General features: G+C 42.9%; 1 protein-coding gene across 3 annotated transcripts in view; it reads left to right on the top strand.

The window, feature by feature from the left end:
- The window catches only part of msrb3 (methionine sulfoxide reductase B3), a 106,468-nt gene that overhangs the window by 51,832 nt on the left and 39,014 nt on the right, over positions 1-15,622 (top strand). For all 3 annotated transcript variants that reach the window (XM_078219809.1, XM_078219810.1, XM_078219807.1), the window contains one exon: positions 3,929-3,957. In XM_078219809.1, coding sequence (XP_078075935.1) covers positions 3,929-3,957 — 29 coding nt within the window. The remainder of the gene's footprint in view (positions 1-3,928; positions 3,958-15,622) is intronic.

Below are 15,622 nucleotides of genomic sequence, written 5' to 3' on the forward strand. Positions count from 1 at the left end.
TCTGTGATTCTAAAAGAAGGCAAGGGAGGTGGAAAATTGCAAACATTTTGGAAAGATTTTCTGGAGACTGGGAAATACATAACCCTTACCATATTGGGGTTAAAGGAAGTTATACCTCAACATTAAGGAACTGAAATTCTTCTGCTTCCCATCCAGCACATACATTGTGCCCATCTCTGATTCTGATTCATGATTTAGCAAATTAAAAGAAAAAATCAGATCCGGAACATGCATGCTGCATTTGAATTCTTGTCTGAGAATTTGACTTTATGTCAGCATTTTCTTGGTGTTGTCTTCCAACTTGATAAAATACTCCAGCAAGAATGACTTGAGCTGTAGTTAAGCAGTTGTGTGGCCTGTAGTGCCCATGACTATGAAGCATTTGTTCCAAGTCCCTTAAGAATACAGCACTTGAGGAAACCGGCAACTTTATTGCATCGTAAGTGGAGATGCAATAAAATTGTGGCTAAAGTCAGACATTTGGAAATTAATCCTGTTATTCTTTTTGCTCCATTTAAGAAAAATTTAGTTATAGCTCAACATTTACTTCAAATACTATTGTAACCTTCAAGTGCACTCCAGTTCTCGCTGTTGCTAGGGTGGGGGGTGGAGAAAGGTTAATGCCTCATTCTCAGGTAGTTTAATACATTATATTGAAAGGTCTTTATGCGTGTAACATCCTCTAACTGGGTTCCTGCAGAGCTGCTCTTGTATCTTGCTGAGGCAGCTGTGGACAGATATACCACTGAGCATTAATGTGTGATATAAATCTGACCAGAGCATGCTCACTAATTGGTTCGAGAGTCCCATATAGACAATGCTGTCTTGTAACAGCTTGCACGGATAGGTCTAGTCTGAGGGTTAATTCTGCTTGACAGCATATCAGCAGCATCTTGAGTGTAATTACCCAACAGCGGTTTTCCCACAGCTGAATGGAGAGCTTCAAAGGCTCCTGAATTTACAGCTAGTATTAACTTATATCTGAAACATGATGTTCCCACAAGGACAGAATTTTTCCCTTTTAAAATGTATAAATTGCCTAGTCAGATAGCTATGCAACAAATAGTGAGAAAGAATTACATCTGGCTTTGAGCTACTGGGTTTTAAGACTCGGAGAATTCTTACATACTTAGCTAATTAGCAAGTTTTCACAGTGGCCAAGCTTTGTAATATAATTTAACCTGCAATTCACTAAATGCATCAATACAACAGAAATGGGTTAAAATGATTAGATCACAAGCAGTAATGAACAACAAATGTAAAACAATTATACCGCAAATGAGTGAAGTTAAAAACTAAGTCCCTCGCACTTTTAAATACAATTGAGAATGTGAGGAAAATACTTGCGTTGCACATTCCTGTATTGTTTTATTTTGTAACAGGCCAGTCATGCTTTTGAACTTTAGACCAAGATTTTGAGGGCAATCCACCAATGGTAATATAGGTTATTCCATCAAAACTTATCTTTTTATTTAGTTTTTTCTTTTCAGTTCCTTCTTCCCCCTTCTGTGGGCATTGACTGTTGTTGCTGGGATTTAGTTTATGGGCTTAAGGTGCTCTCTGATACCTTGTTCAATAGACACTCATCATTTATGGCTACAGCCAGTGAGCTATTTGACTGTTGATGGCATCGCAACTTTGAGGCCAATCATAATCCTCACCTGACATCCATACAAGCAGCTTTCGAGTGGGGGTAGAGGGGAGGGGGAGGTAGTGGGGGGTTCATTGGAAGTGGAACACAGAACAAAAATTACAGCACAGAAACAGGCCCTTTGGCCCTCCAAGCCTGCACCAACCATGCTGCCTGACCGAATCAAAACCCCCTACTCTTCTGGGGACCATATCGCTCCATTCCCATCCCATTCATGTATTTGTCAAGATGCCCCTTAAAAGCCACAAAAGTCAAGAATGAGAAGAATGGCTTCTTTTTCTCTCCCCGTCCTGAGACGTCATAGGAAACTGCAGTTTCTCCTAACTACTGTTGTGGATGAGGTCAGCTAAGCACAAATTTAAACTTGTAACGTTTGGCTGGCATGGCTACTCACCTTGTTGATAGGCTAATGTCCTAGTGTTTTCACTCCACATATGACTTCAGTTAAAGGAAATAAATAGTCAATAGTCCAGCATGCCATTGTGGCGTGGAATCTTTTCAGATCCTCTCATACTTTTAACATTAACCTACCACTTCCACTTATGATGTAGCTACTAAAGGCACCTCTTGATGTACGTAGTACCAGATTATAAAGACAAGAAAATCCTAGGTTCACTTTCCCATCTGACCTGAGCTGGGATGGGAATAGATACACCATGATTACAAACATAGAAAACTTTGTGGTATGAGAGGGCGGCACAGTGGTTAGCACTGCGGCCTCACAGCGCCAGGGACCCAGGTTCGATTCCCAGTTTGGGTCACTGTCTGTGTGGAGTTTGCACATTCTCTCCGTGTTCTGTGTGGGTTTCCTCCGGATGCTCCGGTTTCCTCCCACAGTCCAAAGATGTGCGAGTTAGGTGGATTGGCCATGCTAAATTACCCCTTAGTGTCAGGGGAACACTAGGGTAAATGCATGGGATTAAGGGGATAGGGCCTGGTTGGTATTGTGGTCAGTGCAGGCTCGATGGGCCGAATGGCCTCCTTCTTCTGCATTGTAGGATTCTATGAGAGGCAGCCAGTCAGTTGACTCCTTGCGTCCACGATTATTGAAAATAATTATCTCACCTAATCCCAACTTTCAGCTCTTGGTCTGTATCCCTGTAGGTTAAAGTGTCTCAAGTGCATGTCCAAAGTATGTTTTAGATCTGTGAATGTTTCTGCCTCTACCACCCTTTCAGGCAGTGAGTTCCAGACCCTCACTTCCTCCTGGTGAAAGATTTATTCCCCTCTTGTCCTTTTACAAATTGCCTTAAATTTATGCCTCCTGGTTATTGACCCTTCTACTGAAGGAATTGGGACTTTTCTATCCATTCCTTTGAGGCACCTCATAATTTTATGCCCCTTAATTAAATTCCCCTTCAGCTTCCTCTGTTCCAAAGGTGACAAGCCCAGCCTATCCAATAACTAAAATTCTTCACCGCTGAGAACTTTTTGTGAATCTCCTCTGTACCTTCTCTACTGGACACTGAATCCTTGCCGATGAAAGGAAAGCTCAGATTTCTGCTTCTAATTGTTATCTATTGAATTTTGGCTAGAAAGTGTATTCCTGTTGTCGTCGAATGAGATAAGAGGTTAGACTGTGATGCCCTCCATACTCTCTGCCAGTATTTACTGCCCAAACCACTTAGGATAAGGGACCAAAAGAGAAAATTCTGGAAAATCTCAGCAGGTCTGGTAGCAAGTGTAAGAAGTGAAAAGAGCTGACGTTTCAAGTCCAGAATACTCTTTGCCAAAGCTCAGGATAAGGCACTGAAGGTAACTTGCACTGTAGAGCGTGAGTTAGTAAGGAGAAGGGAATTTTAAAGAAAAAGTAAGCATTCCAAACGTATGTGTCATATCATAGCAATGGTGTGGAGATGCCAGCGTTGGACTGGGGTGGGCACAGAAAGTAGTCTCACAACACTAAGTTAAAGTCCAACAGGTTTATTTGGAATCACGAGCTTTCGGAGCGGTGCTCCTTCAAGATAATATTGCAATTGAGTCTTTGTCTATATATGCCGTGTTTGTGAAACCTATCTCTTCACTCACCTGATGAGGAACAGTGCTCCGAAAGCATGTTTAACCTGGTGTTGTGAGATTCCTTACTATATCATAGCAAGGAAGCTGTGCCAACCCTCTATTCCAGGAGGCAAGTTACCAGAAGCAAGTGCTTGATCCAAAATGACTAAATGTTAATCTAAAAGTGAAAATGTATTTCCTTTCTTTATCGAATTTTGCACATTCTGAAAAATTGCAAAAACATCAATTTTGTAAATGTAATAATCTTTAATTTTATAGGTCAACAACCAAGTTTGACTCTGGATCAGGTATGTATGATTTTTGAAACTATGTAAGCCAATGTTATTCTTGTGTCTAAATTAAACGCATTTTTAGAGTTTAAAACAAATGTATTGTGAAAATGTTTCTGGCTGAACTTCAAAGCATGGATTTTCCACTTTTATAGAATTGGGACGTAAGTTCAGCATGAACACAACTTGGATTGTGTGGTGTCATTTGGTATCGTATCTGTCTGGCTCCCCTGGCTCATTGTCAGCTGATGCTTTATCCTGAGCTGCTTTTCTTGGCAGTTCTTGTTGGTGGTGGTTTGCCAGTGCCGACACTTCTTCGGGGCAGGGTAAGGCATCAAATGCCCCCAAGGCTGCCTCAGCCGGAATGGCTACTATATCTAGATGTATCTGTTTTAAAGCAAGTCAAAGTTGCTGTTGTGGGGCCCATGTTTCCTGGGGTCCAGCTCTGCTGCCAGAAGTGGTATAACTATGCCAAATTGGGGAATTTGAGCAGCAAGGTTTAAGAGGATGACTGATATCTATGTAACCATTTTTCAACATGGGATAGACATCTTTGGGAAAGAATGGGGAAGAACAATTATGTGGGGTTACAGGGATAGGGCTTTGGTGGGATTGTTGTTGGTGCAGGCTCGATGGACCAAATGGCCTTCTTCTGCACTGTAAGGGTTCTATGAATTCTATTTAGGTTCTTTTGTTAATTCAAGTGTAACATACCAGGTGTATGTGGATTTCAACTGCACTTCTTCCATTTATGTTATTTGAGTAAGTCAGATTTTTAAAAGATTGTCGTTAATGAACAGTCAGCACTCCATGAGGTGGGTAGACAATTTGGCTCATTCAGAGCCTTGTTAAACGTAAACTTTGAAGGCTAATGAGGCTTTTCCAGATGGCCTCCAGTTTCCCTGCTTGGGAAGGTCAGCTGCTTAGAGATGGGCACCCAGCCCAGTCTTCAGGTCCTGCCTGCCTTGGTGAGGCTGCGATCAAAAGCCACCCTGTGGAGGGGCTCCCCTCTGTACCAGCAACACCATCTCTGCCTCCCCCACAAACCCCGAGAGGACATCTTCCAGTTACTTACCTCTTACACTGCAGTGGGGTACTTCTCTGAAGCTGCAAAATCTCAGGCCCTTCAGCTTCGAGGATCCACTTTTAACTGTTTTCCCCCTGCGTTTCTGGGAGTCAAAAACTGTCCCAGCTTCTGTTTCCCCCTCCCGAGGTGAAAATTCAGCCTATTATCAGAGCCATTGAATTACAAGAATTGAAGGACAACTTAATGTATGAAATGAATGCTGCTGTGTGAAATTCAGTCCTCCAATCCCAATAAGCCTTGCATGTCATGCACTTGGGGAATACCAATAAAATATTGAAATGAATTGACTTTGTATTATTGGGTGAGGGGCAGACCATTTATGTGCTGGCATACATCCTTGAATAGGGGAGATGAAAAATAACTTCCTGCCTTTTATCCTCATGAATTGTGTGCTTCTTTTATTTAAAAAATGTCAAAAATCAACAAATCATTAACAAAATCATGATTGATGACAACACTGAAAATATTACCCAAATCTCTGGGTCAAGTTTCAAATCAACTGCAGAAAGTTGCAGACCCATTCAGTTGAGTACAGTCTCTCTTCAGCTCTGCCTGCACAGTGTGCAAAATAAATTAACTGCATTAGAATTTTAAATATAAAATGCTGGCGTTCCCATTTTTAAATTTGGGTTCTGCAAGATCAGTGAATGGAACGCTGGACATTTGTACAATGCTCCCTTTGGAGTGGTGGATTAGGAAATGCAGTGAAAATTAACACTCTTGTTTCAATACATACCTGTGTGTCCTCTGTGAGAATATTGTGGCATACCAACCCCTTTGTTTAGCAAATGCAATCAAAATTGTAGACATAGGATATAGTCAGAAGCTGCATTCCTGGAGAATACAGACCTAATACACATTTGAAAACTGATATGTTCTACATTTAACTTGCGGTTTTGTTTTAAAAAATAAAATAAAATTAACATCTCATGAATTTAATTAACAATATTTATTTTTAAGAAAAGTTGAAATAAGCAGTTTGTTAAAATTTGCATTTGAAGATTTTATTGTAAAATCTGTAACTCCACAGGTGTTAAACTGTTTCGCTACTGTAACCAATGCTAATAAATGTACATTACTGCACTGGTAATCCAAAGAATGTGAGTTTAATCTCACCACAAAGCTCTTGAATTGTTGACACGACTAATGATCGAGACATTGTGCCTGCTCGCAACATCCAGTGCAGTTGACCCTGCAAAGTTCATGTCATCAACATCTAGCACTGACTTACCTAGTCATAGTCAAGGTCTCCCACTCTTCCATTCCCAACTATGTCATGCCCCAGCAGAACAACTTTGTCAGAGGTGGGAGGACATTAGTATACAGTCAGGTGGGAATGGCACTGAAAATCCTCAATGTTGACTCCAGAATCCAAGTTGTCTCATGGTTTCAGGTCAGATGGGGGCAATGCTAACTCCTGCTAATTGTTACCTACTGCTCTCAACTGCTGAATCAGTACTTGGGAGGGAGCACTGAGGTTAACCCATCCGGAAAAGTGGACTGTTGGTACTAATCAAGCTGAGGGAATAACCTCATCCTTGCCATTTTACTTGCTGCAGCCCATGTTCTGATTGGCCTTGTGCATTGTCCTTGAACTCCCCCACCCAGTGGTGTACTATGCTGAATGATGTACCATCCACGGGAAGCACTGCGACAACTCAACGCTTCCCCTGCAGCGCCTCCAAAACCTAATGACATTCACCTCCATGAAGGGCAAGGGTGGTAGGTTTTTATGAACACATCACCTCTAACCCTAACCCTACATTAAAATTGTGGGAGCACCTTTACCACTTTCTCGGGCACAATTAGGGATGGCAGTAAATATCAGTATTGGCATGAAAAACGATACACTAATAACACAGGTTGCCTGATACTGGTTCCTTTAATGATGAAGCAGTGTTTTGTAAAACAAAAATGAATGTCAAATAAAATTAAACCAACCAAAGATGCTTACTTGTAATCAATTAAAATATAGCATTCAGGTAATCCTACTAATGATTGTCATGGCTTGGTTTAAAATTAAGCAAGCTTGAAAGCATATTTGAGTCAATTTTTTCAAGTATTTTTATAGCAGGGAGTAACAGTAAATTTTGTTACTTTGTCTTTATCTCTCCCATTTTCTGACCTGATGTTTGACATTTGATCAGTTAAGTGAACCTAATTTTAGAAATGCACAATTTCCTGAATATTCCTTTACAGCTCTACAGATGACCTGTCTCCATAGGTATTAACTTTTGGAATCCATGTAAGAGAATAAATCGCCTCGTTACCAACTGGGAGATCTTTAGTTTAAAATGTATTCCCAATATGAATAGTTTCTGTGTCAACTATTTTCTCATTTGAAAACAATATCAGCCATTTAGCCCACCGATGGCCAGAATTGTCCAGCCTTTCGTGCCAGCAGCATCTTCCAGTCCCACTGATGGCACACCCCCGCTACAGGTCTTCCAGCAGCGAGGGGTACATTCAACCAGAAACCCCGTTGATAACGGAAGGACCAGAAGATCTCCACCACTGGGCAATGGCGGGCTGCCACCAGCAGGTTGTGCGGAATATCCCGCCCAATGTTTCGAAGAAGCGGCCATTCTTAATGTGTGAGTTCAGACAACGGCCTCAGGCAGGTTTGACAGCAAGAGTGGAAAATATCGCAAGAAGGCCGAAGTCAGGTGTCATGGCGAGCTAAAGGGAGGAAGCAAACATCCCCTCCTCTATCAATGACAGTCTGTGTTTCCCATCGACCTCATTGTAATAAATTAGTGTGTCATTATTGCGCTAAATGCTGGACACATGCCAAATGATGGATCCAAGGCAGCATGAAGTCAGAACCGTGTGATGCACGACTGGTCTCAGAAGGTGTGCACCTCACGAGCAGTACTCCAAGGGAAGCTTTTGAGATGAGCACAGTCCTTGCAGTGCGGCTCCGCGCTCAGGGGGGAGAGTGATTCAGGGGATGTACTGACGTGAATAATGTTTCCTGGTGTGCACACAATGTGCAGGTGTGCCCTTTAAATATGGTGTCCAGATCGTCAAAGCACTGAGTTGATGGCAGGGAGGGCTAATCAGAGGCCGCCCATCAGCAATACAGAGTGGAATTTACGCCTGTCTTATAGAGTCATAGAGATTTACAGCGTGGAAACAGGCCCTTCGGTCCAACTTGTCCATGCCGCCCCTTTTTTAAATCCCTAAACTAGTCCCAATTGCCCATGTTTGGCCCATATCCCTCTATACCCATGTTACCCATGTAACTGTCTAAACACTTTTTAAAAGATAAAATTGTACCCACCTCTACCACTACCTCTGGCCGCTCGTTCCAGACACTCACCACCCTCTGTGTGAAAAAATTGCCCCTCTGGACCCTTTTGTATCTCTCCCCTCTCACCTTAAACCTATGTCCTCTAGTTTTAGACTCCCCTACCTTTGGGAAAAGATATTGACTATCTAGCTGATCTATGTCCCTCATTTTTTTTAGACCTCTATAAGATCACCCCTAAGCCTCCTACGCTCCTGTAAAGGGATACACCATCACTAGTACACTACCAGCCACAGATTACTCTTCCCTGCAGGGGCAAGAGAGCGGGAGAGATGGCTGTGTCTGGTAGTGTACCAGTGATGGTGTATCCCTTCACAGGCCCAGCTTGGTCCTTCTCCAGTGTCTCCTCTTGGACTTGTACTGACCTTGTAGCCGGTTTCTAAGTCCCGCACTATATGGCATTAAAAAGTCCCCATTGCCATCAGCAGATTCAATTATGCTTTTCCCACCCGATGTTGAACTTAACCGAGGTGTGAGTGGGTTATACATCCATGGAGAGAATTGCAATTGATTCCAATTCTGTCTTTATCAGATTCCCATAAGTAATTTCTAGAGAGGGTGGGACTCACTCAACAGTGATTAGATATGCGTAGCATAGCTGTTCTTTTTCCTCCCTCTAGCCCAATGACAAGGCCGATCGAGGAGCCCCATTACAATACAGATGATATCAGCTAATTGAGCACAGTGTTGCAATCTCTGTAGACACCAATAACACTTAAAAAGAAATTCAAACCCCCAGTTCATAGCTGCAAGAATGACACATCAGGATTTCAAACTTTACTTTAACAAATAACTTAAAACCACTATTAATTAACCACTAATTTTGTACATAGCATATACTTTAAACCATGGAAAGGTACATTCCATTTTATTTTTGCTACATATCACACTTTCCTCAGAATTACAGTTCTTATACCAAACAGTCCATTGTTGCTTCCACTGAGTTCGCAATTTCCTGTTTTGCCAAGTAGTAACTTCAACTGACCATCTTCAGGCACTTCCTTTAGTTTTCTGAAAGCTTCCTAAATCCACTACCAACAGTAAAGCCTGGCTGATGATTATTCCCCTCTGGCCATGCCAGGTTGAATCTCTTGGAACGCTGAGATAGCTGTTTGATGCATCTCTGCAAATAGAGACCGTCTCCCTCCCATATCTGGCTGCGGTAGTTTGCAAAAACAAGCAGTATCTTTTCTCTGCTGACCAGACAAAAACTACTATCTGCCTGTGATATTCATTGACTTGCAGGGAAGCCTGTAACCTGATATCAAAAGCAGCTTCCTCTGCACTCTTCCCCATGGCAGCATGAAACAGATTAACCTTGCATCCAGGTGGACATTCTGATTATTTATTCTTGATCTCAACCCCCTTTCATTTTGGAGGCAGTGGGACAGTTTACAGCACAACTGTTTACATCCTGATACTTTCGACACCTTTCTGGGACTTTGGGAGACTCGGGGGTCTACCCATTGTGAACTTGGAGACAGCTGCCATTATCTCCAATCACTTTTGCACTATTATCTCAGTTACAACAGCTGGGCCTCCCTTTTTTCTTTAACTGCCTCAGGCCCGTTGCCAAGCAGACTTCAGAACAGGTCACATGACACCCCCCTCCCCATTTTATCTTAAATTAAAGACACGGTTCCAAAACATAACAATCTTATAATTGTAACACAGACTATGAAGCAATCCTTTAGCCTTCCGGCTTGTGTGGCCTGGTACCCCACCAGACAGTGCCTTTGGTATTAGGTCACTGGGGGAGCTCCTTTAGAAGATCTTAAAAAAAAGACTCCACATTATAGCTGCCAAGCAAATTTTCTACCCGAGCAACAGAAATTTGAAAGAAAGCATTGTTTCAAATCATTTTAAGCCTGAAGTATTTCTAGTCATGTATCCTGTAGCAGGTGGTCCTCGGTAAGTGAATTTCATGGTTAGAGCTTCAACTCCTCCAGTTCTTTTTGATTCGTGTTTTACTGCCTTGGCAGAAAACAGTTATCTGGGAGATAATTTCAAAGTTTTTTTTGTCCATAGTAGGAACTAATCATGCATCATTATCCACACATAAAAGTTTAATGTACGCGATCCATTCACATTAGTTTTACGCTAGTGCAGTAGTTATAGCACAGAATGAGTCAGTGTAGGTTTAAAAAGTGATAATACGTTACAGGAAACCTTTTGACATTGCTCTTGCTGTCATTTTCGCTGCAGTGTAGGGAAGCTTTTGATACTGAGAGACCTCTGTTAGGTTCTCTAAATGTACATCAGATGTTTACCTCGTATACATTAGTTGGACTGTCACATGTTGGAGTTCTTCTGGATCCCTGTCATTCCAGCTTGAATGAAATTCATTAGATCTTGGTCTTGCAGACGAAATGTACTAATGTTGTAATTTCAGTGCACAGAATTGTGGAACTGCCATCGTGTCTGTGCACGCTTCAAAGAAAAACCCAAATGATTTCCAAACCAAGCACTCTGGCATGAAGAGGTATGAGATTACGCAACCTTTTTTGGACCCTCTCAGTGTGGTGTAACATGAACCTGATGTGAAGCCACATTTAAAAAGTACTCAGACTTTTGGTTGTCACCTTTTCAATGCCCATGTTTCCCCACAGGCAGCACTATGCCTAATAATGTAATTTCTGTCAGGTGCTTTCTACTCTTAAGGTATCAATCTAAAGCCGCTTCAGGAAGGAGATTGGGAGCACTCATGCCTGCCTGCTGCTGTTGGCCAATTATTGAATGGGATTTTATTAGTCATTGCAAAATCTTGGTTATCCCACCTCACAAGCCATGGAATTTTTTTATAACTGCCTTTTTGGGGATTTGGCTATTGTGGAAAGACAGAAAAAAGATGAAGGGTGGGATTTTCCAGCCACTTTCGCCCCAAAACTAGAAAGTCTCGCTTGAGATCAATGGATCTTTGCATGGTCTGCCCTCCCGCCCACTACAATTCCCATGACAGGCAGGACGGGAAAACTCCCCCCCCACTCCCTTCCCCCCCTCCCCACTCCCTTCCCCCCCTCCCCACTCCCTTCCCCCCCCTCCCCACTCCCTTCCCTCCCACTCCCCCCTCCCACTCCCCCCTTCCCCCTCCTCCCCCCCTCCCGAAGACTGGAGTTTTGTTTCAAATTGATGCTTATTTTTATCAGTATATCTAATTGTTACTGACTTTTCAAGTATTGAATCCTTTTCTAATACATGTAAAAGGAGCTATTTTTTCCTCTGGTTCAAAGATTCTGACCCACTTAGCATTGACTATCAGTTGTTTTCATTTTGTTTATCGATGTTAATTGTTTTTGCACCAGGTCTCCTTATTTGACTTCTGACACCCATATTTATCCATTGTCATTTTAATTCTGATTTATTTTTCCTCAATGAATCCAGGTTTTAATTGAGAAAGATAATGGTGCAAATGGTAATCTTTGAAGAATTAACTCTTGGATTTAAAACAGCCCGTAGATTTACAGCCGAGTACATGATAACAATGACTTGGATATCGTAATATTACTAGTAATTCTTAATTACTTTGACATCTTGGTAAATCGTGCAGATCATAATCTATAAATATGATCTCACTGTGCCTCTACTTAAAGTTAAACATTTGTGAACCTGCCTTCAATAGGTTGTAAAACAAAAATGGTTGATATTTTTTCCTCTGCAATTATCTGCTCTCTTTTGCAGGTATTAATTTGTTGGGACACAACCCCATAGTTGCGAGCACCCTCCAATATCTTGCCCATTGTGCATCCAACTAGTATACACCAATTCTTTATGACCTTACTGATGCCATTACAGGGTGTGGAGATGCCGGCGTTGGACTGGGGTAAACACAGTAAGAAATTTAACAACACCAGGTTAAAGTCCAACAGGTTTATTTGGTAGCAAAAGCCACACAAGCTTTCGGAGCTGCAAGCCCCTTCTTCAGGTGAGTGGGAATTCTGTTCACAAACAGAGCATATAAAGACACAAACTCAATTTACATGAATAATGGTTGGAATACGAATACTTACAACTGATCAAGTCTTTAAGAAACAAAACAACATGAGTGGAGAGAGCATCAAGACAGGCTAAAAAGATGTGTATTGTCTCCAGACAAGACAGCCAGTGAAACTCTGTGGGGGTTACAAATAGTGTGACATGAACCCAATATCCCGGTTGAGGCCGTCCTCGTGTGTGCGGAACTTGGCTATCAGTTTCTGCTCAGCGACTCTGCGCCTTCGTGTGTCGCGAAGGCCGCCTTGGAGAACGCTTACCCGAATATCAGAGGCCGAATGCCCGTGACCGCTGAAGTGCTCCCCAACAAGAAGAGAACAGTCTTGCCTGGTGATTGTCGAGCGGTGTTCATTCATCCGTTGTCGCAGCGTCTGCATAGTTTCCCCAATGTACCATGCCTCGGGACATCCTTTCTTGCAGCTTCAATCTACCTGATACGCTGCAAGAAAGGATGTCCCGAGGCATGGTACATTGGGGAAACTATGCAGACGCTGCGACAACGGATGAATGAACACCGCTCGACAATCACCAGGCAAGACTGTTCTCTTCCTGTTGGGGAGCACTTCAGCGGTCACGGGCATTCGGCCTCTGATATTCAGGTAAGCGTTCTCCAAGGTGGCCTTCGCGACACACGACGGCGCAGAGTCGCTGAGCAGAAACTGATAGTCAAGTTCCGCACACACGAGGACGGCCTCAACCGGGATATTGGGTTCATGTCCCACTATTTGTAACCCCCACAGAGTTTCACTGGCTGTCTTGTCTGGAGACAATACACATCTTTTTAGCCTGTCTTGATGCTCTCTCCACTCATGTTGTTTTGTTTCTTAAAGACTTGATCAGTTGTAAGTATTCGCATTCCAACCATTATTCATGTAAATTGAGTTTGTGTCTTTATAAGCTCTGTTTGTGAACAGAATTCCCACTCACCTGAAGAAGGGGCTTGCAGCTCCGAAAGCTTGTGTGGCTTTTGCTACCAAATAAACCTGTTGGACTTTAACCTGGTGTTGTTAAATTTCTTACTGCCATTACAGGGATCAGTGGTTACATCCAGTGGTTACATTTACAACCTTCCTGCTGCTCCCCAGGTACCGTGCACACACTTGTATGATACACTGCTGGTGGTCACAGGCTATCTGGATTGAGTGGCACCCCTTTGTGTTAATGAAGGCCCCTGGCTGCCATGCTGGTGCCTTGATGGCGACATGGGTGCAATCAATGACCTGTCTTCCCCCTCACCACCCCTTGGAAAACCTGCCATGGCCGCAAAACCTCTGGCTCTTTCCACCTGATTAATGTTGCCAATGGTGAAGGAAATAAATGGCTCAGCTGGACGAAATGTGTCAGCTGTAAAAATGTTCACATAATGATCTGCTGCAGGCTGCGTTATGCCACTCATGGCATCACAATCCAATGTTGTCATGTAGCCCAGAAGTCCCATATTCAGAGCATACAATTCAGCCCCTGGAGCAGAAATGGAACCTGGAATCTTGTGATTCAGAATACTACCAACTGAGCTACAGTTGATGATCAATGAACATAGAATCCGTACAGTGCAAAAGGAGGCCATTCGGCCCACTGAGCCGGCACCGACGACAATCCCACTCGGACCCTATCCCCGTAACCCCATGTAAACACCCTGCATCCCCCTGACACTAAGGGACAATTGAGCATGGCCAATCAACCTAACCCGCACATCTTTGGATTGTGGGAGGAAACTGGAGCACCCGGAGGAAACCCACGCAGACACTGGGAGAATGTGTAAATTCCACATCAACAGTCACCCGAGTCTGGAATTGATTCCAGGTCTCTGGCACTGTAAGGCAGCAATGCTAACCACTGTGCCACCGTACTGCCTCTATTTATTGACTCAGGCTGCGGAGAACAATTGGTTGCCTCACAGTCAGCTGGAGAAATATTGTGTCGCGCCGGATGACCCAGATGGAATGGATAAAAATACATTTTTAAATGAGAAAAATATATTGAAAAGAAAACTTAAGAATCTACTCACCTGAACCTCAAACACTAATGGAAGAAAAATAATTCCATGTTTAGAACTTCCCCCTATTGCCTTGTATTTAAATCTATTGGGGAGCACGGTGGCATGGTGGTTAGCACTGCTGCCACACAGCACCAGGGATCTGGGTTCAGTTCCCAGCTTGGGTCATTGTCTGTGTGGAGTCTGCCTGTTCTACCCGTGTCTGCGAGGGTTTCCTCCGGATGCTCTGGTTTCCTTCCATAGTCCAAAAGATGTGCTGGTTAGGTGCATTGGACCAGCTAAATTCTCCCTCCGTGTACCTGAACAGGCGCTTGAGTGTGGCGATTAGAAAATTTTCATAGAACTTTGTTGGCAGTGTTAATGTAAACCTACTTGTGACAATAATAAATAAACTTTAAACTTTAGTGCACTTACGATACTGAGTCACATTGACTGAAAGATTCTAAGTTTAGTTCCAGTCTGTGTTCAGTAGCTGATCTAAGTTTAAGGTGCACAATAATAGGTTTCCAAGCTTACCACTGAAGGAGGGGAATATTAAGCCTGTCTTCCTTTTTTTGACTTGATTTATTATTGTCACATGTATTGGGATACAGTGAAAAGTATTGTTTCTTGCGTGCTATACAGACAAAGCATACCATTCGTAGAGAAGGAAAGGAGAGGGTGCAGAATGTAGTGTTACAATCATAGCTAGGGTGTAGAGAAAGATCAATTTAATATCAGGTAGGTCCATTCAAAAGTCAGATGGCAGCAGGGAAGAAGTTGTTCTTGAGTCAGTTGGCATATGATCTCAGACTTTTGTATCTTTTCCCCGACGGAAGAAGGTGGAAGAAAGTATGTCCGGGGTGCGTGAGGTCCTTGATTATGCTGGCTGCTTTTCTGAGGCAGCAGGAAGCGTGGGCAGAGTCAATGGATGGGAGGCTGGTTTGCGTGATGGACTGGGCTACGTTCACAACCCTCTGTAGTTTCTTGCGGTCTTGGTCAGAACAGGAGCCAGACCAAGCTGTGATACAACCAGAAAGGATGTTTTCTGCGCTCCTGAATATAACCTACCAGATGTTAGGTTGGATCCAATGTGGTTGGAGTATCTGCACATTTAAATTACTGCGGAGGTCACACTCAAATAGCAATTTGGACAAGGGTCTGGGGGGCTGAGAACCTTTGGAACATTATCCCTGTGATAGTCAGTGCCTTTGGAAGAAGTGCAGAGAAAACGGACAGCGAGGCTTGTCATTTGAAAGCAGAACCATTCTATTTGATCAATTGCCTCGCAACAGGAAATCAGAAATAGTTCATTTTTTAA

Source organism: Mustelus asterias, chromosome 9 (assembly GCF_964213995.1).
Source record: "Mustelus asterias chromosome 9, sMusAst1.hap1.1, whole genome shotgun sequence".
Taxonomy (NCBI): Eukaryota; Metazoa; Chordata; class Chondrichthyes; order Carcharhiniformes; family Triakidae; genus Mustelus; species Mustelus asterias.